We start from the raw sequence: 24,941 nt of genomic DNA, 5'->3' as shown, positions 1-24,941 counted from the left end.
TAATTGTTGGCCTGACTATACATTTAGGATTTATGTAATTTATGGTCCTTCTTCCTGTATTTATATATTTCTGATTGGTGTAAAATGTTCACAGACAGTGGGGTCCTTTAATTTCTTTCATATGATATTTTTACAGTGAATACAATTTTTAGTGCAAATATGCATTTTGATAAAATTTATTCTTTACTATATCCCATGGTATAAAGTCCATGTTAGGAATACTCCTTTAGTTCTTTCAAACTCCAGAAATATTCATAACAGGTCAGATTGTACTTAACTCTGGGACAGCAAACTTCACGTATGATCGTTCAGTTTTGAAGTAAGAACTGAATATCTCTTTATGAACATTTTTGAAAGACATACCTACTTTTCAATTCCATGTTATATCATTGTCTTTCAGGTAATTAAGAGATTTTCCCTTCCCCAACTTCATATCTAAATACATTCAGATATTTTTCTTATGCTACAAACAAACAAACAAAAAAGCATAACAACAATTAGATGCAGAAGCCAGTGAAGACCAAACTGTCTTTTATTAAAACAGATGGTAGAGAGATGAGCCAAAAAATGCCATCCTTTTTATTTTCAGTAAAATAAAATACTATTTGTTTTATATGTAATGGGCTTATTGTCATTTAAAACATAGTGATTAATCTGTTTTAATATCTTGTACAGTAAATATATATAGCTATTTAAGATTTTCAATGTTTTAATGAGTACAAAGGGCTCTTAAAGGCATTCCCAAATTTGAGGACCACTAGGTTAGAAAAAGTAACATATTTTTGCAAATGAAAGAAAAGAAAAAAAACATGCTAGTGACAGCAATTAATAGGACACACTTGATTTCTGCTTCATGAGTGCTGGTCCCAGGCTGAAACACGTAGGAATTTAAGAAGAAGGAGCTTACAGCTAAGTCTGAGCAAGCAACAATGATCCAAATACAGCACCTTGCCTCTGAGTAGAAGTGGTCATTGATAGCCAAGGAAAACAGCTGAAGGGAAAGTCAAAGTGGAGAAGGACAAAGGAGAAACAGACATATTTGTCTGGGGGTTATGAAGCCCCCAAACAGGACCGGAGGGGGGGTAACAGCATTCTTCTCACAGGGGTAAGTGAGGGCCATTTGATGTCTTTTTGAAAGGAGATCTGCATTAGCATAGCCCTACTTTAGGATCTGCTGTCTCCAAATGAGGCATGCCTGGGGAGGTCTCACAGCTATAGGCCTTCACAGTCATTTTATCTCAAGTTGCCTGCTGTTCCTCTTGGTGTTTCCCTCCCACTTCTCAACTCCCAACCAAACTCCTGGGGAACCCAGAAGACAGCCTGAGCTCTCACAGTGAGTAATGCTTTCCTAGGAAATAACCATCAAGAATCCTGAACAGTCATTACAGCCACTTGAAGTTAAGCTTCCCATGGCCTCCATACTTAGCACTGAGAAGCCTCAATAGGGTAGCTTTAATGAGCCCACATGATAAAACATTGAAACTGAGAAAGCCGACCTTCAATATCTACACAGCACCTCGAAGAATGGTACTTCTTTACCAGTAACAATATTCAATGATAAAGATATGTGTCACTAAACTCCTAACTCAGGGGCCGGGCTGCCAGGCCTTAAAAACAGCCCTAGGAAGAATGGAAGGAGAAATTCACTGTCCCAGGAGCCTCCTTCTCCTATTGGAAGAATCTGGCCTTCCAGATTAACTTTTCCACACTTCTAGGATGCCCATTTCTTCTCTTCGGCAAAAGATACTTTATCTTCCCCATAGAGATGCCACATCTTATCTAAATTATAAAATTGACAGGAAGAGCTGGAAACTTCAGGAATGTGTCTGGTTAGTTTAGATGCATGATGTGGCCCCTTTCCCTACTCTGCCAACTCCCCCCCCCCCACCCCCCCACCCCCGCCTTGTGTGAGCAGACAAAACCCAAAGCGCTCAGCAAGACATAGCACATTCCAACCACAACAAATTCTGGCATTTTTGAAGTAGCAGGATTTGAACTCAGGGTGCTTGATTACCAGTTGGACTATGACCTCAACCCCTTTTACTTTAGTTTATTTTTCAGGTAGGGTCTGGCTTTTGCCTAGAACTATTCTCAGATTGTAATCATTTTACCTTTGACTTCTTTGGAGTTTGCATTACAGCTTCGACTATCACGTCTCAGCTTGTTTATTGAGATGCTTTTTGCACAGACTAGCCTTGAACTATACACTATTCTCCTAATCTCTGCTTCCCTAGTAACTGATATTACAGGTATGTACCACGATTCCAGCCTACTCCAGTTTATTTTTCAGATATGGTCTTGTGGTTTTTGCCCAAGCCAGTTTCAAATTGCAGTCCTTCAACGTCTGCCTCCCCAAGTAGCTGGAATTACAGGCATGTACTACTATGTCTAGTTGTTTTTTTTTTAAGTCTTGCTTATTTTAGCAAGACTAGAATCTGAAATGGGAATTCCTGCCATTACAAGTATACAACACTATGCACAGGCTAGAATTTTTAATACTAGGTAAAGCAGATGGGAAGATATGGATCACAATTCTTTTCTGATTTATGGTATTTGCTGTTCAGAAAGATCTTAGTCTCCCATATATGTTCTTTGTGTCATTGTTCTAATAGCTATGCTATCTAGCTGGGTATGTGGAAGTTTCTGTAGAGCTTTGTTGTAGTTCCTGTATTTTAGCTAACCTAAATATTCAAAGAAATATCTTTTTTTTATTCTCATAAACTCACTACCAAAAGGGCCAGTATTAATGGCTTTTGGTATGTGTTCAGAATGAAGTATACTTTTTGAAGATTACATGGAAGAAAAAAGATAATAAAAATTTTAGTAAAAAAAGTTGTACAGATTTGCATAGTTTTAAAAATCCATGGTACTAAAAATTTCTTTTTACTCTTTGGTGGTACTGGATGGAGTTTGAACTTAGAACTTTGTGCATTCTTGGCAGGCATTCCACCACTTGAGCTATATTTACAATTTTCATTTTACTGTAATTTATTTTTCAGATAAGGGCTTTACATTTGCATGATTCTCCTACCTTCATTCTTCACATAGCTGGGACTACAAAAGGTACGATTACTTCCAGCTTGAGTTTTGAGGTAGATTTTGTTGTGGTGGTGTTTGCCTGGGCTGACTTTGGAAAGTGATCCTCTTATTTCTGCTTCCCACAGAGCTGAGATTATAGGCACATACAACCACACTGGATTAACATTTAATAAATACTGAAAGAAATAACAATTTTGTGTCTTCTGTGATTTGATGCTGGAGGGGGTAGAAAGAATTGAACAAAGAAATATAGTTCTACAGTAATACCAGAGAAAAATGTCTGTACCATTAAATGGGGATTGATGAAATATATACCCTTCATTAAGATATGTAGCAAGTATATTTCTGATATTGCAGGCTCTGGCACTTCAAAGCTCTTGGTAGGTTAGAGTAACTTGCCAAGATTGCTCTAGATTGCTTTTTGTGTGTGTAATGATTTAGTCAGCAGCATTTTCACACAAAAATCTCATATGTCATGACCTTGAAGGAAAAATGATCATGTGTCGTCTTTTGGCACTCTACTATGAATTCTTTAGCACATTTTTTTACTTGGCTGTTTTTCAAATAACGATGATACAAAGTAAAGAGCTGTACTTCACAAATACATTATGAAAACATGCAGAATATAAATAGTTAATGGATAAATAGACAAATGTCTCTAGGCCCTCACAGTGTTTCTGTTACATAGATTCTGCCTAATTTAGCATCCTGTTTTCTGACACTCACATGCTTGGTGTAAAGACTTGACAACTGGAGTTTTGTTAAATTCAAGAATGACAGTTCTAGTCTGCAAGGATTTGAAAAGCTGAGAGCTGTTGGCTGTTTGAACATGAAAAAAATAAAATCTGTGCACATACAAATATGGAACTTTGCCTCCAAACTATAGAATTCTATCCACGTCTGGCCATTCCCTTTCTCCACTTATTTGAATAGAAATCTGACCCCGTGTTACTGGCTCACTCTTTTCAAGAAACAGACCTCAAGGCCTGGGAGCAGAATAGATGGTCTCTTGTTCCATTCTGCTCTGTCTGAGTAATTTTTCCACCTCTCCCTCAAAAATCTCCATCTTCTTTAAAATGTCTGCCAGAAACTACCTTTCAACTTCCCCCTTTTTTGTCATCTTCCTGTCACTACTTCTGTACTTCAATACTTAGTATGTATGTCTCTACCTCAGCCAGCCCTCTCTTCATTCTTGATTTTATAAATTCTCAGGTGATGAATTGCTCAACCTTCCTTCTTCTAGGTGTCTTTATCACTTATCAGTTTCTCCTATCTTTTCCTCAGATTCACACTGGCAACTCATTTTCCTGGTGACATCTCAATTCTCATCACTTCCACAGGTTGAAGCCCCTGAATTATCTTGATTTGAGCATGACACACTGGATTTCTACCTCTTCTCTAAGCTCTGACTTCATATAATCTCCATGGTCCCATAATAGAAGTCCTGCTCTATACACACCCCAACTTCTCTGCCCTCCTCTCTCATGGTGTTGTACTTTTCATGCAAGAACCTCAGCTTGATTAAATTTGATTCTTACTCCATGTTTGTGCCTGAGCTGAAGTGGCTGGAAAACGAAAATATACCACCAAATTGATTGGTCCCATTTTTAACATATGGCAAAAAATTTTAGGGGGTCCTTAGTACTCTAATTCTGCAAAAGAACATGTTACATTTTTCTCTCTGTACCCCTGATTCACACTCTTTTTGTGTGTACCCATCCTAGGGCTTGAGCTCATGGCCTGGGTGCTGTCCCTAAGCTTTTCTGCTTTATGTTAGCACTTGAGCCAGAGCTCTATATCTGGGGTTTTGCTGATTAACTGGAGATGAGTATCATAGGCTTTCCTGTCTCAGCTAGTTTTGAACTGCAATGCTCAGATCAGCTGCCTGAGTAGCTAGGGATACATGTGAGAGCCAGCCAAAACACCCTCCTTTCATTCTCTTCTCATAGCTTTAAAATCCCTATGTCTAATCAATCCAAGAGAACACAATTTGTTCTCATGAACAAATTTATTAATTAATCCTCAACTAATTTTTATCTATTCTTATTTGGTTTAATTAGTCAACATTTTTTCAGTGCTTAGTATGTGTTTGGGCATGCAGTAACAGTAGTGTACAAAATATATGACTTCTGACCTAATGTATCACTAGATGTAGAATAAAAAAGACAGACAGACAAAGATGATGAGTACTAGGTAGAAAGGAAATAGGGTAAAAGAGACAGTGATGTAGGATGTTGCTAGGGAAGGAAGTTGAGAGAAGGTCTCTCTGGTGCTGAAGGATGCTGTTAGAGGTAGATGGTCAGGGAAGCACTCTGTGATAAAGTTACATGGAACATATCTACATGGATCTGCAGGAAGGGTATTCCAGGCAGAGAAACAGTAAATACAAAGGCTATGGGTAGATTTATTACCAGAATGACAACAAGGAGACCAACACAGCTGGAGAAAGTGACACACTAGAAAAGAGGTAGAATCACCATGCAATAAGCACTTCTAGTTTTACTAGGAGAAGCCAGACACAACTGAAAAGCTTTGAGGAAAGGAATGACAGCAGGGAGAGATCATGGAAGTTATCCAAAAGACAATGGAATGGATGGATATTTTCAAAGGAAAATATACCAGACTATATGGACTGGTCATGGGGTAGAAGAGGAAAGGAAGGATGATACAAAATTAGAAGAATTATCCTTTACCTAGACAAGCCAGACTGGAATGGAGCAGCTTTAAGGGGCTGTGGGGAAATACCACTATGCCTATCCCTGTCCATGGTGCTGAACTCATTTGCCATCCTTCCTTTTTTTCTTTAAAAAAAAAAAAATCCAGCTCACCAGTTATCTTTGAAGAAATCTAGAGAACTGCCCTTTTGGGCTTCTTCCACTTTACAGGACAATCTTTTTTTTTTTTTTTTTTTTTGGTCGGCTATGGGGCTTGAACTCTACAGGACAATCTTTTATCTTGATCATTCTTTCCTCAGACTGTTCAGGGTGAGTTTGGGATTAATGGAGACTGGATGGTGTAGCTACACTGTGAGGAGGGGATATTTTAGTGGGAGAGGGAGACAGTAACAAGCAATGGCCCTGGCAGGTTTGGACCAAAGGAAGCTGGAAATTTTAGGCCAAAAAATACATTATACTTAACACTCTTTAGCATAAAGTTAACTTTAATCAAATAATTTTGGCTTTGAAAGCTGTGAAACTTAAGGTTTTTTAGTTCTGTTACTTCCTACTCTCTGTGGACTCTAAGGCATCAGGAAGGCCAAAAAGAAAAGCATCTTAAAAAATAAAAGAGAGACTTCTAGTGCCAGAGGAAGCTAAGGATTGGAATAGAGCTTAGGCAGCACAGAATCTTTGTGATAACCAACATAGAAAGAAAGGCACCTGCATTTCAGAACCTGAAGCTTCTGTAAGATCAGCTCATTGATCTTCAGCAAAAGCTGGATCAGACCTGGTCCTCCTTAGACTCTCAGTACACACTTCCACTTACAGATGCCACAAATTGTTCTTCACATGGAACAATCTTTTACTTGACAGTGAATAAAGCAGGTTTAATATTCCTAGGAGAGTTAATAAGCTGAACAAAATTTATACAAAAAGATTCTGGTGATATGAAATCTCACTAGAAATAGTGAGATTAGCGGAGGGAGAGGGAGAGAGGGAAGGAAGTAGGGTTTGAAGTACAGAGACTTTAGTGCACATAAAGACAAATCCTCTTTCTCCCACTTCTTTCATCTTTGTATCTCTCCTGGAATTAAGAATGTATGGGAGCAATTCGGATCTAGAAGATCTCATCTATACAAAGGTCTTTTTTTCAGTCACCAGCCCCTCTTGCTGTATGTCTTTTGCCCTCCATTAAAAACCTCTCTGGATTCATTCTTCCCTCCTCCACTGGGAGTGGAGGAAATAAAATTGTTTACATGCTGTCATCATTCTGAGTTGGGCTTTTGTATGCTTTGAAAGGCTTCAGTACTTCTATAATTTTTCACTTCTCTCTCTGCTTTGATTCTAACCCTTAAAATCCCTTCCCCAGCACAAAGGAGACAGAATGATGACTGTAAAGTGTAAATCACATCAGTTTAAATGCCTTGGTTGGTGTCCCGCTGTGCTTAGAATGCTTATAAACTCTTTACTATGTACTATAAAATGCAGGATGCAATGGCTTTCCCTACAGGTCTGATGTGATTTTCTTACTGGTACAAGCCACCCAACTCCAGACCATCCTAGAAGGCCTTTGCACTTGCTACTTCCTTTTTCTCTCTACTTTTTTCTTCACTCAGTTCACTCAGAGGCCCTTCCTGGCCTTACCTATCAAAATCAGTTACAGGTCAGCCATTGTGATACATGCCTGTAATCCCTACCACTGAGGAGGTGGGGCAGGAAGATGGTGAGTCTAAGGCCAGGCTGAGCTACATACACAATCTGTCTCAAAAAAAAGTAACAACACACATACCTATACATACACATGTATATGCCACAAACCATACCATTCAATTTCCTTTATAGCACTTGTAAAATTCCATATTATCATTTATTTACTGTCTTGTATTTTTTCTTTCACCAGAGCTTAAGATCTATGACAGAAAGGATGTTTATTTTTTAACACATAGCAGTTTACTGAATGGTTGAATACAAAAGATTGCTGGCTCAAAATAAAAATAAATCCTCATTTAACATCAGGCTCATATAGGGATGAGATTAGAATTGACTAGTTGGTGTTTATCCTGACAATTTAGATCTACATGACTCTTTTTTTCCTTGTGCAAGGACTGGGGCATAAATTCAGGGCCTGGGCACTGTCCCTTAAGATTTGCTCAAGGCTAGCCCTCTACCATATGTGCCACAGCTCCACTTAGGGATTTTTGGTGGTTAACTGGAGATAAGAGTCTCAGGACTTTCCTGCCCAGACTGGCTTGGAATGAGGATCCTCAGATCTTATCCCCTTAAGGAGTTACAAGCATGAGCTACCAAGGGTTGGCTTGATTTTTTTTTTCATATTGACAATGATGGAGGGACAAATGCCTGTCTTGGGTAGTAATGGTGTTGAACTCGAGTGCGCTTGTGAACTGGTTAGACAAATTCTCTACCAATCGGAGCCAACTCCAACCTTACTTAGAATGTCTTTCTGGTAGCCAGAAAGTAGAGTTGAATAGGCAGGCTCTCTAGACCCCACATAGATACCATTATGGTTTCCAACCATTAACCACATGCCTGGCCTCTCTTTTACTGGTCTTTACATAGCCATGATAGTACTTTTCCAAATGCGTTAAAAATGATCAGGAATGCATAAAAACAGCACTCTTTTGTTTTGCTTTATATATTTTTTTCAATCAAACAGCAATGAGTTAGTTGCATAATTTTCCCCAACCATCCAAAGTGAGAGGCAGGACCCCGAGTTCTCTCACAGTCCCTTTGATCTTTTTCTTTTTCTTTGACTAAAAATTAACTGACAAGCTATTACTTACAAAGCCAAATGACTATATATTTTTAAAGCTTATGACTTTCTAATCTAATAAATAATAACATAAAATTGTTCCTGGAATTATTAGAGTTTTAAGACTTCAATAATTCCTTGTAGTAGAATCCCTGGACGACAGTATGTTAAGATACAAAAAAAAAAAAGATAGCTGAATGCTCTTAAATATTAGCTCTTTCTTTTTTTCTGGGTCAATCAAGATATTCTTCAAAGACGTTGGTTTATATTTCTCAAGAATGCTAAAAAGTTCCTTCGAGACTTGGTCTATAGAAGCAAAAGGGCTTTTAAATATGTCTTCTAGAGTTACCCATTACCAAAAAAAAAATACAAAAGAAAAGTAATGTTGACAGAAAATGTGTATAATCATGATCTGGATTAGAATTTGGAAGAAACAGATTTCAGAAACCTTAATAATTAAAATATTGACAAAAAATCACCATCAATGTGACTTTATACTAGTTACAGGGTCTGGATTTGCTTTCCTGGCTGAGGAAGCATTTTTAACCTGACTGAACAACAGAGATTCACTGTTCTAGAAAATAGTAGATGCTTCCAGAATCAGAATAGAATTGTATTATCAGCATCTTTTCTCCATATGAAGTGAGCATCTTGACAAGTACCCCATCAGATTGCTTAGGTCTCCTCTGCATTAAAAGACTTATAGTTTAAATGGTTCACTTACAAGTGATGGAGCAAATGCATGCACATTCCATGTTGATGCCCTGTCATTTCCTTTTCTCTTTATTTTCCTAGGCTGTCAGGATTCGGTGGGATGATACCCAAGGAGCCTGTGTTCTAGGCATTGGGCTGCACTCTGAATGTCTGTGAGGTAGTTGTTGGCCTTTTCCACATAGCTGTGGAGGATTATGGTCTGTCTTCAGGGACCTGTAGCTGTGATGTCCTCACTTTGCCAGGTCTCTAGGGCAGGGAGCATATGCAAATGGCTCTGGTTGGAGCCTCTTCATCCTCTCTGAAGAACACACTCCCATAGACTAACATTCGTTTGAACCCAGAGGCCTTTGAGGAAGAATACAGCAAGGGAGGCAGTTAGAGAGAGAGGGGAACTTAGCCTCAATATGCACTTAAACTAGGAGAGACTAAGATTATCCTTGTCTGGAATATTTTAAGTATCTCCTTCAGATTCCCAGTGGTACCAAATTCATGAAGAAGTTTAATTCAGATAAAAACGGAGGATACATTTTTTTTGGCAGATATAAAAATAGAAGGGCAGGGGCTGGGAAGGTAGCTCAGTGGTAGAGCACTTGCCTCACATGCCTGAGGCCCTGGGTTCAATTCCTCAGCACCACATAAGCAAAAAGAAAAAAGCCAGAAGTGGCGCTGTGGCTCAAGTGGTAGAGTACTAGCCTTGAGCTGAAGAGCACAGGGACAGCACCCAGGCCCAGAGTGCAGGCCCCACGACAGGACCCCCCCCAAAAAAAAAAGAATGGCAATTTTGACTTGACCCTCACCCATATTTCACCTTATAGAATACATCAAAATTTCAGAGACATGCATAGTAATCTTAGCTATGCTTTATTGATAAGAGATGCCACCCATAGCTCACAGGACCTTCATTAAATTTGTTGTACCTTGAAACTGAGCAGAACACCCAATACGACCCAGTGTCATGATAGAAAAAAAATTCTTATCCTAAAATCCCAAGGAAAAATCCCATCAATGACAGTTTGACATATTATAAGCCAAAAGTAGTGAATGTTTAATTATCCATTTGATAATTTTCTGGCTTCAAGTGTAAGCAACACTAAGTGAACTTATCCTGTGGCTAACACTGACTACAGAAGAAATGAGAGCCTAGTATATGCAGCCGTGGACATACAGCTTCTCATCTACCCTTAAGACAGAATTCAGGTCTCACACCAAGAAGTGAATGCACTTTGTATGTCTCCTGTTTCCTATGTGCTATTTCATTTGTCCATTTAATGTTGATTTAACAGAACACCAAAGACTGGATTACTGATAAAGTAGGGAATTATTTGGCTCATGATCTTTCTGGTCAGAAGGTCAAAACAGCTTGGTGCCAATATCCTGGCCAGAGTCCATGGATTGTGTCATAACCTTGTAGAGAAAGGGAAGAGAAATGGGCTATGTGTTTGGCATGTCTAGGTCTGAGGTGGCCTTGCTTTATAATAGCCTCAAGAAAACTCTTTCAAGAAAAGAAACCTGGTCCTGTGATGACTACATTAATCTCTTTCAAGGGTAGTGCTCCTTGTTCTAATCATCTGTTACAGCCCTCACCTCCTCTATATGATACGCTATATTAAAGACCAAGCTTCCCACATAGAGACTTCTGCATGTCCAAACCACAGCAGTGAATAGTACATGATGAGACTTGCTAAACTAGGGCTTTTATTGGATTTTGGAAATATGCTCTTAAATTCTCTTCACATAGAAAATATTATCCTCTTTTGTTTCACAGTGTGATTTAGACACTGGCTGTGTGAATAAAGGTTGAGTTATTCTTTATCAGCTTGGAAAGGAGCCAACATTTAGTTTCAGTTCCAAATCTGGGCTAAGATCCTTGCTGAATTGTTTTGCTCTTTTCTCTATCAGGACCTTGATGGCATAAATAGAAAAAGGTCCAATTTGGGGACTCACACAGTCTGGATTCTCTTCAGCACACTCTTGTCTTCTTGGGATGCATCAGGTCTCACTCCTCAGCAAGGACGTCTTGGCATCTCTGTCATTTAAAATAGCTCCTATTGTACTTACACTCTGTACTATCCAAACTACTGAAGGAATACATAGTTTTTGAGGGTGTTTAACTTAAAAAAAATAAAACAAATTAAATATTGAAAACTATTTGTGTCTTTTAAAATTAGCATCCTCTAGCACAAACTCATTCCTTTTCTTATTGGCTTTGGGTTTCCATGATTTTTTAAAAAAAACTTTTCTTCCCTCTTCTTTTTTCTTACATTGTTTGGATGGATGAAACTTTGACTACCATTTAACTTTTGCTCTAGAGACACAGGAAACTAAACATTTTGGAAAGTATTTTGTTTATGTTAATATAAATATTATGGCTTTTCTCTGCATTTGGAAGACATGAATGTCAAGTGTGCCGTGAGGCTGAACGGCTGCATTCCACTGGCTCCTCCAGCTCTCTTTTGGTGATTCCACAGATGCTCCTGAGCTTGGATCTCCTGACCCTTGGCTTCTCTTAATTTCCCCACTGCCACAACTCAGACCCTTTGTTTACAAAGTTTACAAAGTTCTTCCCTCTGAGATGGTCTCTGGCTTTGCCTGATTGCACATTTCCTTTTTGCTGCTTCAGAGACTCAATCTAAATGGTCAGGATTGCTTTGGATCCAGGTATCTACTGTTTGTAAAAGATACTGGAGGGATATATGTGGTATTAAGAGATGGCGAGCTCACCTTTCAAGTGACTGCTCTCTCTCTCACTACTGTCTCTTTCTTTCTTTCTCTCACATACATATCAACTTTCCTCTGGATTATGGTGAACACACACACACATACACACACCACACAGACACATATACTAAAATACCTATGAGAGCTCGAAATAGGAAAAGATGAACAAGCAAGAATTAAAACAAATTTTAGCAACTTTGGTCGGTAATGAGGTATGAATTCAGGGCTTTGCACTTGCTGGGCTGTTGCCCTACCATTTAAGCCACACCTCTAGCTTTGTTTTTTGCCAATTATTTTGGAGATGCAGTCTAGAAACTTTTCTGTCCAGGCTGGCCTCAGGCCACAATCCTCTAGATCTCAGCATTCTGGGTAGCTAGGATCACAGGTGTGAGCCACTGGTGCCTAGCTTCTAGCAAGTTTATATTGAAAGAAAGAGAGAGAGCAAGGGGGGGAGGGATGGAGGGAGGGAGGGAGGGAGAGAGGGGGAGAGGGAGAAAGGGAGAAGGGGAGGGAAGGGAAGGGGAGGAGAGGGGAGGGGAGGGGAAGGAGGGAGAGAGGGAGGAAGGAAGAAGGAAGGAAGGAAGGAAGGAAGGAAGGAAGGAAGGAAGGAAGGAAGGAAGGAAGGAAGGAAGGAAGGAAGGAAGGAAGGGAGGAAGGAAGGGAGGAAGGAAGGAAGGGAGGAAGGAAAGAAGGAAGGAAGAAGAAGGAAGGAAGGAAGGAAGGAAGGAAGGAAGGAAGGAAGGAAGGAAGGAAGGAAGGAAGGATTAAATAATAGAAACCTTAACAAGAAAGTCTCTGCAAGAGTGTTCAGACTTCTAAGTGGACTCTTGAATAGTAAATCATATAAATTAGGCCAAGATTTTAACATTCCACCCCAACAATTTTTCTCTTTATTAGAAGTATATTTGTCATACCCTGAATAGAAATATCCCTGGCTCTTATTCCAGGAAACCTGGCCTAATAGTCCCTATGAAAATCAATAGGTTCCAACTGACAGATGCTTGAAGAAGTTACACTTCACTTGACACGGCTTGTTATCCACAAGCTACTTTCCTTAATGTGTTCTGAGACCTCAATTGGGCCCAAAAAGTCTGTTTGAGCTGATGATTTATTATTCGTCTCTTCATCTGACCAAGGTGACCTTGCCTGCACTTCCAGAACACACAAACCAGAGAATAAAAGTGGCTTATTAGCAGTGCTTCATAGAAGCATATCTTTAACCAAGATTACAAAGTATTCACCTTTCTTACATACATGATATCAATGGCTTATGGTCAGATTTTGTAGTTCTCAAATTTAGCTAGAAAGAAATAGAAAAGAAGAGCTCCACATCCATCCTTAGATTCATCCATTTGGGGGAAGGGACAAAGGATGGAGGATCTCCCTAGAGTTGAGTGTTTCTTAATGAGTGAAGAGATAATTAACTTTTCTCCTGTTGGTCCAAAGGAGTCTTATTTAGCTTGTAACATATTTTTTTTTAAATTTTTCCCTAGTTTTTAATTGGTAAATAGTAACTTGGTAAATTATTACACACATATATATTTAAATTATTAAATGTGATATTCATGTACATACACATGTATATACTTATACAGAGAGAAAAATGCTTACCAAAGTCAAGCAATTAACTTATCTATTACTTCATATAAAAATTCTTTATTAGTGATAAGAGTATTTAAAATCTACGGTTACAGCAAATTTGAGGTGTACGTACATAACTATTAACTGTAGTATCCTAGATATCCTACATTGGCCTTCTTCTCCCTTGTTTCTCTAAATTCGAGTGTTCTAGATTCCACAAGAGAATGAAACCATGCAGTATTTATCTTTCTGTGCCTGGCTTATTTCACTGAGCATAATGTCCTTTGAGATCCTTTTATGTACCTGCAAAAGGCAGAATTTTCTTCATTTCCATTTCATATATATATATATATATATATATATATAATATTGTGTTATTATCTTCATTTATCAGGCTACAGATACAGCTTATTTCTAGATATTGATTGTTATGAATAATGCTGTAATGAATATGAGCACGCAGATACTTTTTGAAGTGATGAAGTGATGATATTTTCTTTGGATGTATATTCAAAAGCAGTGTTGATGGATCAGAAAGTCTAGTTTTAGTTTTTTTGAGGAATCTTCATGTTGTTTTCCATAATGTCTGAAACAATTTACATTCTCTCCAACAATTTGTAAAGGTTTCTGTTCTTCTACATTTTTTTTTCCCTTTGGTCAGTCATAGGGCTTGAACTTTGGCCCTGGACACTCTCCCTCAACTCTTCAGCTCAAGGCTAGCACTCTTCCACTTAAACCACAGTGCCACTTCTGGTTGTCTGGTGGTTAACTGGAGATAAGAGTCTCATGGATCTTCTTGCCTGGGCTGACCCTGAACCGCAATCCTCAGATCTCAGCCTCCTGAGTAGCTAGGATTACAGGCGTGAGCCACCGGCTCCTGGCTTATTCCTCTACATTTTTAACAATACTTGGTATTTTTTAACACTTTTTAAACTTTATTTTAATGTCTAAGAAGTTGTACAAAGGAGGGGCCATTTAATGAAGTAGGATATGAATACAAACAGGCCACCCTGTCATCACAAGAGCTATCCTAACAAGGGCACTGTGGTTGTGACTTACACTTCCCTGGTGATTGTAAGAATGGGCATCTTTTCATATATCTGTTGGACATTTGTCAATTATCTTTGGAAAAATATTTGTTCCAGTCTGTGTCCATGTTTTAATCTGGTCACTTGTTTTCTTGTCATTGAGTTGTTTGAGTTCCTTATACATTTCAGGTATTAATCCCCTATTTTTATAGTTTGCAAATACTTTGGATCATTCCATTAGTTGTCTTTTTATTTTTGTCTATTAATACTCTTTCTGGGCGGAAATTTTCTTGAAAGAGACTAGGGTTCCATTATGTTGCCCACATTCTGAAGCTCTGGGTTCCAGAGATACTCCTGCTTCAGCTTCCCAAGTAGCTGGAACTACAGGTGTCATACTGTATGTGGCTATGTTCAGGAACTTTTTAGTTGTTTTCTAAAGCAACTTGTTCCCAATTGTTTGTTTTTTGCTTTCATTGTTTGCGGTCATAGCAAAAAAAATAACATTGTCATGGAATTTTTCTCTCATATTCTTTTCTTAACTAACTTTTTATTGAGATTAAGTGATTACAAAAATTTCATAGTATTGTGGGATGGTGATATTTAGTTAAAGCCACAAACACATTTTAACCCTCCTAAGGCAAACTGTCATTATCATGGTCTATAATGTTTGAGAATTCTATGAGCTTTGACAATACAACTATTTCTTCCACATCAGGTGATAGGTACCTTTCTTTCCTTTTGCTCAGTATAAGCTATTCTTTTTCCCTCTCATTACTCCCTACCTTTGCTGCCCTTGAGTTGCTTAGTTCATTTTCATCCATGTCCAGTGTATCTGATAGTCCCCTCTGTTGTATATTTTCTCATTTCCCTCTGATTTTGGGCCCTCCTCGTAGCTTCCCTCAGATGTGCATATATATATATATATATATATATATATATATATATATATATATATATACACACACACACACACACACACACACACACACATATACATATATATACGCACACATATATATATACATATATGTGGTCAAGAACACAGAGTCCTTTAGAAATGATACAACAAATTGAGTGGAGGTCCTTTGTTTCTCGAGTCCTGTTTACTTTGTAATATCTCCTTGGACTTTGGATTTAACATCCACATATTTAACATCCACATTTAACATCCACATATCAGGGAGACCATGTGTCTCTCTGCTCTTGGCTACCTCACTCAAAATGATTTGTTCTAATTCCATCCATTTCCCTGCAAATGTCATTATTTTGTCTTTTCTAATTGTATATAGGTGCCATAATTTTTGGATCCATTCGTCTGTAGTGGGGAATCTGTGTTGTTTCCATATCTTGGCTATTGTGTGTAAATAGTACTGCAATTAACATGGAGGTGCATATGTCCTTGTATCCTGGTTCCTATTGCTCAGGATAGACATCTAGGAGTGGTATGGCCAGGTCATGGGGGAGGTCTATATTTATCTTTCTGAGGTACCTCCAGACTACTTTCCAAAGTGGTTGTATTAGTGTACATTCCCACCAGCAGTGTAATAGGGTTCCTCTTTCTCCACATTCCCTCCAGCATTTGTTATTGGTTGAATTTAAAATATGGGCCATTGGGGTAAGGTGGTATCTCAGGGTTGTTTTTATTTGCATTTCCTTTACAACTAGGGATGATGAACATTTCCTCATGTGTTTCTTTGCCATTTTAATCTCTTCTTCTGAGAAATCTCTCTTTAGCTCCCTTGCCCATTTAATGATTGGTTGGTCAAATTTGGAGGGATTAGTTTCTTTAGTTTCTTAAGTTCCCTCTTTTTTTTCCCCCAATCCTAGGGCTTGAAATCTGGGCCCAGGCTCTGTCCCTGAGCTCGTCCTCAAGGCAAGCATTCTACCACTTGAGCCATAGTGAGAATTCCAGCCTTCTGAGTAGCTAGGGATACAGGTTTGAGCTACTGGTGCCTGGCCCAAACATTGTTTTCTTAGTTTGTCTTTTTAAGATAAGTTTAAGCATATAGAAATGTAAGCACAATTTGTTTTATAAAATAATTTTATTTTGATAAAATATATTTTAGTTTTGTGTCCAGAAATTTAATTAAATTTTTATTTTAAACACTTCCCTGATTTTCCTCCCTTCTTCTTGGTCTTATCCATATATCTCACCTGAGGGATAATAATATCTATATTCTAAGGATCTCAAGAACTTCTACCTTCATTTACTTTGTTTTCACTTAATAAAACAGAAAGTTTATGAAGCCACACAAACCTGACATGGCTCTGAATTTAATTTCTGTTATTGTAGTCAGTTAGCTACTCTGATACTATTCTGGAAACTAAGACTAACCTTACAGGCATGATGAGAAAAATGAAGAGCTTACTCATTTATATAGTCAGCAAATTTTAACCACAATAGCACTGCACATGAAAAGTTCCTGGTATGTAGCAAGTACTCAATGCACTGTGCTGATTAGCCTTTCTGATTGCTTAGTTGGGTACTCAGATTTTGTAAGCATCATTCTCTGAGCAATTACCTTAGACCACACACATTACCTATCATGAAGAAATGGTTCCCTGCAGGAGTCAATGCAAAACAAGAACAGGGGAACTCTTGCAGAAACTTGTGCCAATTCTTTACTGCCATCTACACTATATATGAAAGATCCACTTTTGAAATCCTGGAGAATACAAAATATTATTTGTATTCTTTGTTTGGTAGTACAAATGCTAATCTTTCACGTGTTGTGTCATTTTATTATTAGAGAGTACAAAACATTTATTTTAAAAGGAAATCTATCCAGATATTATGAATGACATGAGCTTGATGAAATCATTTGCTTTTACTTTTGCCACTCTGAAATTGAGGATGTGGTCCAGACTCTGCTATACTGTATATGTTTAATAACCAGTAGATGCTGTAAATAGCATGAAGGTGTGTGTGTGATGCTTTCCCACAGTCATGACTCATATTCTTTTTTATTTTTTTGCCAGTCATGGGGCCTGAACTCTGGGCCTGGGCGCTGTCCCTCAGCTCTTCAGCTCAAGGCAAGTGCTCTACTACTTAAGCCACAGTGCCACTTCAGGCTTTCAGGGCCTCATGAATGCAAGGCAAGCACTCTACCACTGAGCTACCTTCCCAGCCCATATTCTTATATCATCAAAATTGCCAATAGTTGGTAAGTTGGTGATGGTTATTAAGTGAATATTAGTGTATCCCCTGAAATTATATGTGCTGGTATTTGGAGATAAACTTTTGAGAGATAATTAGACTGTGAACATGAAACTCTTGTGATGGGATTTGCTCCTTTTTAGGAAGAGGCAAGTGGAGGGCTTGCTTCCTCTCTCTAACCTCGGCTGTGTGGGTATACAAGATGGCCTTCTGTAAGCCAGAAAGTAAGACTTCATCAGACTCTAGATCTGCTGGTGCCTTGACCTTGGACTGCCTATGCTCCAAACTGTAGAAATATCTTTTTGTTATGTAAGCCACCTGGTTATGCTATTCTGTTATAGCAGCCCAAACTGACTAAGAGATTAATTATAATCTAGGGACATCTTGCTTAGTATGACAACTTTAAATTTTATGTAAATTCTTTTTGCCAAGAGCTGCCAGGTGTTAAACTTGTTTTCTTAAACTAAAAGGCCCAAATATAAAAAGTCAAATGTTAGCAGAAAATAGGGCAGAATATGCTCACATTTTAGACATTGTGTTTCATTATGAAGACAGTTACATTTTCCTGTTAGACATCATATCAGTCAGTCATGAGCTCAGATCATGTTTTATACATGTAGCCTCAAAATCAGTGAAAAGTGTGGGGGGGGGGGATGTGGGTGTGGGTGTAAGTAGTGGTGCTTGAGCTCAAACTCCTTCTTGCTTTCTTGCTCATGACAAGCACTCTACCACTTTTGCCACCTCCAGTCCCACATTTTGCTGCTTAATTGGAGCTGGAATCTCAATTCTGCTCTTCCTGGCTTAGAACCAAGATGCTTCAGGTCTCAGCCTCCTGAGTAGCTAGGATTACCGGCATGAGCCACCAGTAATTGGCAAGCTTGTATTTTTAAGACTTAGAAATACTTAAGATTGTGCTTAGTAGACACTCCCCATTGGAAGGAAGGAATTCTAGGACTTTTTAAAGCATTGTTCTACAGCAGCATGACACATTCAAAGCACAGCAAAATCATTCTGAAAAAAAATTGACTTTGGGGGCATGAGGTACATAGCAATATATTTCAGAACAAACTTACAATGTTCTTAAAGCAGTTGCATACATGAAAGCCAGACTCAAAGGGACTGATTTATTTGCAAAAGAACACAGTCCTCATTTTGTAGACAGGACTGAGACTAAGAGGTGTTTTTTTTGGTTTTGTTTAGGTGTGTGTGTGTGTGTGTGTGACGCGTGCGTGTGTGTAAGGAAGGTTGCCAGAGGGGAAAGCCAAAAGCACAAGAACCACACTAAGATAGACAAATGTGAGGCTCTGTGTTCAAATTCCAGTAATGCCCAAAACCAAAACACAAAGCCAACTCTCCCTGCACCCTACCCCAGGCAAAGGAAGAGTGAGTGGCATACCTAGTGATGCCACAACGCTGTTGCCACAAGAATCTATAATGGAAAATAAACGAATAACCAACAAAGTACTCCAGTCTATTCCCCTACCTTTAATACTATCAAAGCGACAGGAAATGTTACAGGAACTGTCTAGGATTTTCAATTCAATAAAATATTTTTTTCTCCTTTGTTGCTGTTTTTGATTTCTGTACCTTTTGTCTTGTATATAAGATTACCTGTTTCGGGGAGGGCAAGAGGGAGTACAGAAATAGTGGGACAAAGGGTGAATTAATTCAGCAGTGATACTCACTAGACACTATGTTGGAAATAAACTATATAACTTGTAAGGAAGAGGGATTGGGAGGGAAAAAACTGGGAGAAAATGAAGGGACAATGTGACACTGTTAATAAAGAAATGCGCTCATTACTTGACCTATGTAACTGTAACTCTTCTGTATGTCATCTTTACAAAAAAAAAACAGATTATAAAAAAGTATCAATTCAACAGCTATTTCTACTGTTTTTGTACTTCATTACATATATGAGGTTTAGCAATGTTTATCATAATACAAAAGGCTGTAAATTCTTGAAATGCTTTCTGAATGGTTAAAAATATGTTTAATTATGTTGAACAGACCGTTGAATTTTGTTTTTCTCCTAAGTTTTCATTATGAAAATGTTCATATTTACTCAAATGTTGAAAACCATCATGGACATTCTTATAATGCCCTACATTCAGTAATTAGAATTGTTGTCTGCCATATTTACTTTATCTCATCCTATCACCATACATGCATGCACATGTATATACATACATATTTTTATTGTTTAACCACTTAAAATAAAATTGTAGATATAACACTGGTTGACATGTACTTTAGTGTTTTCTAATTCTTTGAAATGTAATTATATAAACCATACCACATAAAGTATATGATGTTATATTCCCATACAAAATAAAGGTCAAGTTAAACATATTTTTCTTATAATAGTTACGTGTTCATTTCCCAAGTGAGTAAAATGCTCACTTGTCTAAAACATGAAAATTTACTTCCTGCTCGTTATTAGTATTCACTGGATTCTGTACCTGACTACTGATGGCCCATGCATTTCTCCATCAGAACCAGACTCTCTCTACATCCCTGAATTCAAGCCAGGGTATTTGTCTATCATGCCAGCATTTGAGTGTATAATGGATTCCTAACTGTGATCAGAGTTTTTACGGGGGAGTAAGTCTTTTATTGTTAGCTTGACTTAATTCTTCCTAAAATGTTACTCTCTGAGAAAAGAACTTAATATGGTCCTAAAAGGAATCTGGGTTACCCTGGAAAAATGTATTCTGAGAAAGATAATGTTATCAACAAATTAACTGTAAAAGAGTTAAGAAACATTTCTTAGGCACAAAATGTTTACATACTAATTAAATCATCTATAAATCGAGTTGTTTCTTTATAATTATTCTTGAAATTTGAAATTCACGTTCTCACTCTTACCTGACAGATATTATAGGTAGAACTGTGTCTACCCCCAAACCACAAAATACGTGTGTCTTTACTTATAAATTATGTTGTTACAGATGATGTGTAATTAGTCAAGATGAGATCATTCTAGAAGAGGATATATCTACAACCCAGCAGTACTGGTTTCCTTCATAGAAGAGTGATCTAGACACAGAGTGAACTGTAGGAAGATGAAGGGAGAAGATGGCACATGACAGTGGAGATGGAGATCACAATGACAATCTACAAGTCAATGAACATCTGGAATTGCCCTCTCTCACAAGAAGCTGGGTGAGAAGCAAAGGATACAGAACAGATCCTCCTGATCCTTGCGAGAATGAACTGCTATTGTATTAAGCCACCAATTATTGGTAGTTTATTTCATTACATCTAGAAAATTAAGGCAGACAGATGTTAGATGGATAGATGGACAGACAGAGGGATAGACAGACTGACAGACAGACAGATGTTGGCAGGCTAAGTTTAGGATTCAGATTTCTTATATTTGGGTCTTGTCATAAAATAAGGATCTGACATCTCATGGCTGTTATTAAATGAAATAAAATTGCCATTTTATAGGTGAGAAATAGCTTAATATAGAGTCAATTTTATGTAGTTCAACTTAATAGGTAGATTACATAAATAATTCAAGCTTTCTGAAATCCTCTTTTATCCTCAGGCACCAGCCTTTTGCTGAATTCTCCAAAAAAGTATTTCCCCAAGCATCACTTTCCCTCTATAAATAGCTCCTTAGTATGCACTCATTTCATTTAAACAAGGAAGTTTCCATCTCAGGGACCTCTGTGGAATTAAATACTGGAGGCAGTTTGTGCTTTGAGGTCTGGCCTGCCCTTTCTCTCGTTTACACATCTCTGCACATGGTTTACCCTTGAAGACAATGCTGGGATTCCATCTAATTCAGAACTGAGGCTCCTCCAGGGGATTTCCTCTCATTCCACTTGGCACAGCAGTAACTGTGTTTGACAATATCTGCCTTACAGCTCCATTTGACACTTGGTTCCCATCCACATTCTTTTCCTGCCTATCTTAGGAGAATGGTGTTTAACAGCCAAGGTGCAGAGGGAAAAGCAGGGAGGGGGATCAAAGAGCTGTACTTTCCCAATGAATAGGAGTTAAGAACCCACTAAATATCACATATCTTTACCTAGCAAAGATTGCTTTTTCATAAACCAATATTCTCTAAGCCAGTTTTTGCCTGTGGGGTTCTTGAGCATTTCACAAGTAATTTCTGAATGCTTATTTCCTAGATTTCCATATATCTAGTTCTTTTTATAGTTCCCTGATTTAACAGTCTTTGTTATGTTGCTTTAAACTCCAACAGATTGTTTCCAAATGTCTTTCCATTGCCACTTGATTAAAAAGCCTGTGCCACTATACTTTTCACTCTGTTCTATGAAGTTCTAAATTTCCCGTGGGACAGTTCTAAAGTTCCCCTGGGGAATAAACAGCTGGTGATGATATTAAGTGTCTAGCGGAAGAAGGTGACAAAGACCAGACTTCTTTGGCCTAAAAAAGGTATTTGACATCAAATATATGACACCTCTCTCTCTCTCTTTATCTCTCTCTCCGTGTTTCTCTCTCTGTCTCTCTCTCTGTGTCTCTTGTGTGTGTCTGTATGTGTGCGTGTGTGTGTGTGTGTGTATGTGTGTGTGTGTGCATGTGTGTGTGTATGTGTGTGTGTGTGTTATTGAACTCCAGGCTTGGGCACTGTCCCTCAGCTCTTCAGCTCAAGGCTAGCCTTCTACCACTTGAGCCACAGCGCCACTTCCGGTTTTCTGGTTATTTATTGGAGATAAAAGTCTCACGGACTTTCTTCCTTCAGTTGGCTTTGAACTGCAATCCTCAGAGCTCAGCCTCCTGAGTAACTACAATTACAGACGTGAGCCACTGGTACCTGGCGACACTTCTCTCTTAAGGATGTATTATTACAACTGGGTTTTCAGAAGTATGTGCTTCATATACTTGTTCACATAAAATTTGAAAAAGAATAATGTGCTATGAGTATCATGTGCCTTTGTGGTTTGATGAGAGAAAATTATCTAAGGATAGAAGGTTCAGGAAAGGCCACAAGCCATCTCACAGGCTCTATGCTTATGTTTGTCACTCATTAGAGAGGATAAGACACTTTGGTTGGCCTCTTCCTCACTCATGAGTTTAGGGCAACAGAAATGTTCCCCAAACAAAATCTTACCTTCAAATTATAGCAGGTTTAGTCATTGAAATGCTAACTTCTGAGGACATAGAAAAATGAGCAGGACGTGACTTGTTTCACAGAGGTATTTGTGTTTCATTTCTGCTGCTTTTAAGAAGCAAGCTTTTCTAGTAGAGTAAAATGAGATTCTAATATTTAAATTTTTAAATGTGACATATAAAATGTGTCCCCACAAATCATATCCAGTCCAAGATCCAGTGGCTTGTAAAGGGTTGGATGGCTCTATCAGACAACAATTCATTTAGGGTATATGCTCACAGTCAAGATTCAAAGCAGTCAACCACACACAGCAGCTCCTGACCTTGAGTCAGAATCCTCACCTCTCAGGCCACAGCTCCCTCAGAGATACTATTATATAATGAAACAAACTTACTGTTTTCTTTAATACTTTGAGAGCATAAGGCTTCTGGGTCCCCTTCTGTTTGCATCTGTACACAATGGATGTAGCACCCCTTGAGGGGGAAAAAGAAAAAGAAAATGTTATGCTTTGGACATGATTGAACAGGGGAAAGCTTGACAATAGTGTTTCTTGCAATTACCCATAACTCATAAGTGTTCATCTCCTACTAGATGTTGCAACTCCATGTAGTATGCTCAGAGAAATGATAAGCTTTTGGGCCTACTCTAGTCTTCCTGCCCAGTTCAAGCAAGAGACTCTCAAGGAAATCAGCTCTTCGGGTAAAAATAAATTTTGGAGAATGCCCACCAGAATTCAGTATACCAGAGTTTGCTAAGAGTATGTGGTATATATCTGCAGTAAAATAAAGCATATGCCTTAGGAGAGAGGGCATTCACCACTCTTATTAGGTTTGATCAGTCAGTACTTATTCTGAATGGCAAAAGAGCTGGAGACCCACCATCCCTTCCCTTTTTTTTTGTAAACCATAAAATAGAATAGTAGGGATGGACTCAGTAGCTATTTTTATCTGTGAGTAAAGTTACAAAAAAAGGGATGCATTTAAAAAGTAGAATAGTGTGGTTTGAAGGATATTGTCTCACACAGAAAGCAAGAATAAGAGCAACAGAGACAACAGAAAGAGAACCACAGACCAAACAAGTTTAGAATTTAAGTTTCAACTTCAGAAGGAGAGCTTCTGGGAATATCTTAAAATAGGGTCAGTTTAAAGCAAATCCTTCAGACTTTGAAGACCAGGCCAAAGGACCACTTGTGATTTGTTCACTCCTATGGTTCTGCAACTCTATGTGAACACAACGAATTTAAAAGTCAGGCATGCTCCCAGCTATCCAAACCTAATAAAATTTTGAAAGAGCCCTGAGAAATCAGGTCTGGTATGTTATATTTGTTAATGGCTAAGAAAAAACATTGTTACATTTAAAATCTTTGGAAGACAATGTACACATCAAGAAATAATGGAAGAATATTTTTTAAAAAGGGGTTCTAGAAATGAAGTGAGTAAAAATATTCATTATGGACTAGTACAACTACTTAAAGATAATACATTTTTACAAACCCCCAAATCATTTCTTTTCTTATTTTAATTACTTTATTTTTAAAATTTTATTGTAGAGGTGATGTAGAGAATGATTACAGTTAACATAAGTAAGGAAATGAGATAGATATCTAAAGAAAAGAATATAATACTTTGTGTTTATAGAATATGTAGAAATAAAATATATGACTAAAGAGCATGAAAAAGGGATAAATTGGTAAAATACTATTGTTAAGTTTTTATACTTCAAGTAGTTATGTGATATTATTTTAGTAGATACTGATTAAATACAGAGTGTATTGCATAACCTACAGTAGTAAATAAAACAATTCTTTAAAAGAAAAATCAATAATAAAGTTAAACATTATAATCAAAAATAAAACTCAGAGGTGAAAAAAATAAGTGCTTTAACAAATAAAACAACCAACAATGTTGATCAGTTATATTCCAATGATTATATCAAATGTAAGTCTTATAGACCATCAATTAAAAATTAGAGACAATTATATTAGATCCATAACTAAGCTTAGGCTTTCCAAAGTATTTTAAGAGCAAAAACATAAACAGTTTTAATAAGTAAAATGAGCTAGGCATTGTTGGCTCATGCCTGTAATCGTAGCTACTCAGGAAGCTGAGACCTGAGTATTGCAGTTCAAAAGCAGTCCAAGCAGAAGTTTGTGAGACTCTTATCTCCAGTTAACCACCAGACACCAGAAGTA

The 24,941-nt window shown here is 37.9% G+C and overlaps 1 protein-coding gene across 3 annotated transcripts in view; it reads right to left on the bottom strand.

Annotated features, from left to right (window-relative positions):
• Positions 1-24,941, bottom strand: part of Camk4 (calcium/calmodulin dependent protein kinase IV) — a 215,009-nt gene that overhangs the window by 88,395 nt on the left and 101,673 nt on the right. For all 3 annotated transcript variants that reach the window (XM_070036034.1, XM_070036033.1, XM_070036035.1), the window contains one exon: positions 23,145-23,223. In XM_070036034.1, the coding sequence (XP_069892135.1) occupies positions 23,145-23,223 (79 nt within the window). The remainder of the gene's footprint in view (positions 1-23,144; positions 23,224-24,941) is intronic.

This window comes from Dipodomys merriami, unplaced genomic scaffold (genome assembly GCF_024711535.1).
Source record: "Dipodomys merriami isolate MVZ:Mamm:240054 unplaced genomic scaffold, mDipMer1.0.p SCAF_27, whole genome shotgun sequence".
Taxonomy (NCBI): Eukaryota; Metazoa; Chordata; class Mammalia; order Rodentia; family Heteromyidae; genus Dipodomys; species Dipodomys merriami.
This window is presented reverse-complemented; position numbering and strand designations above follow the sequence as displayed.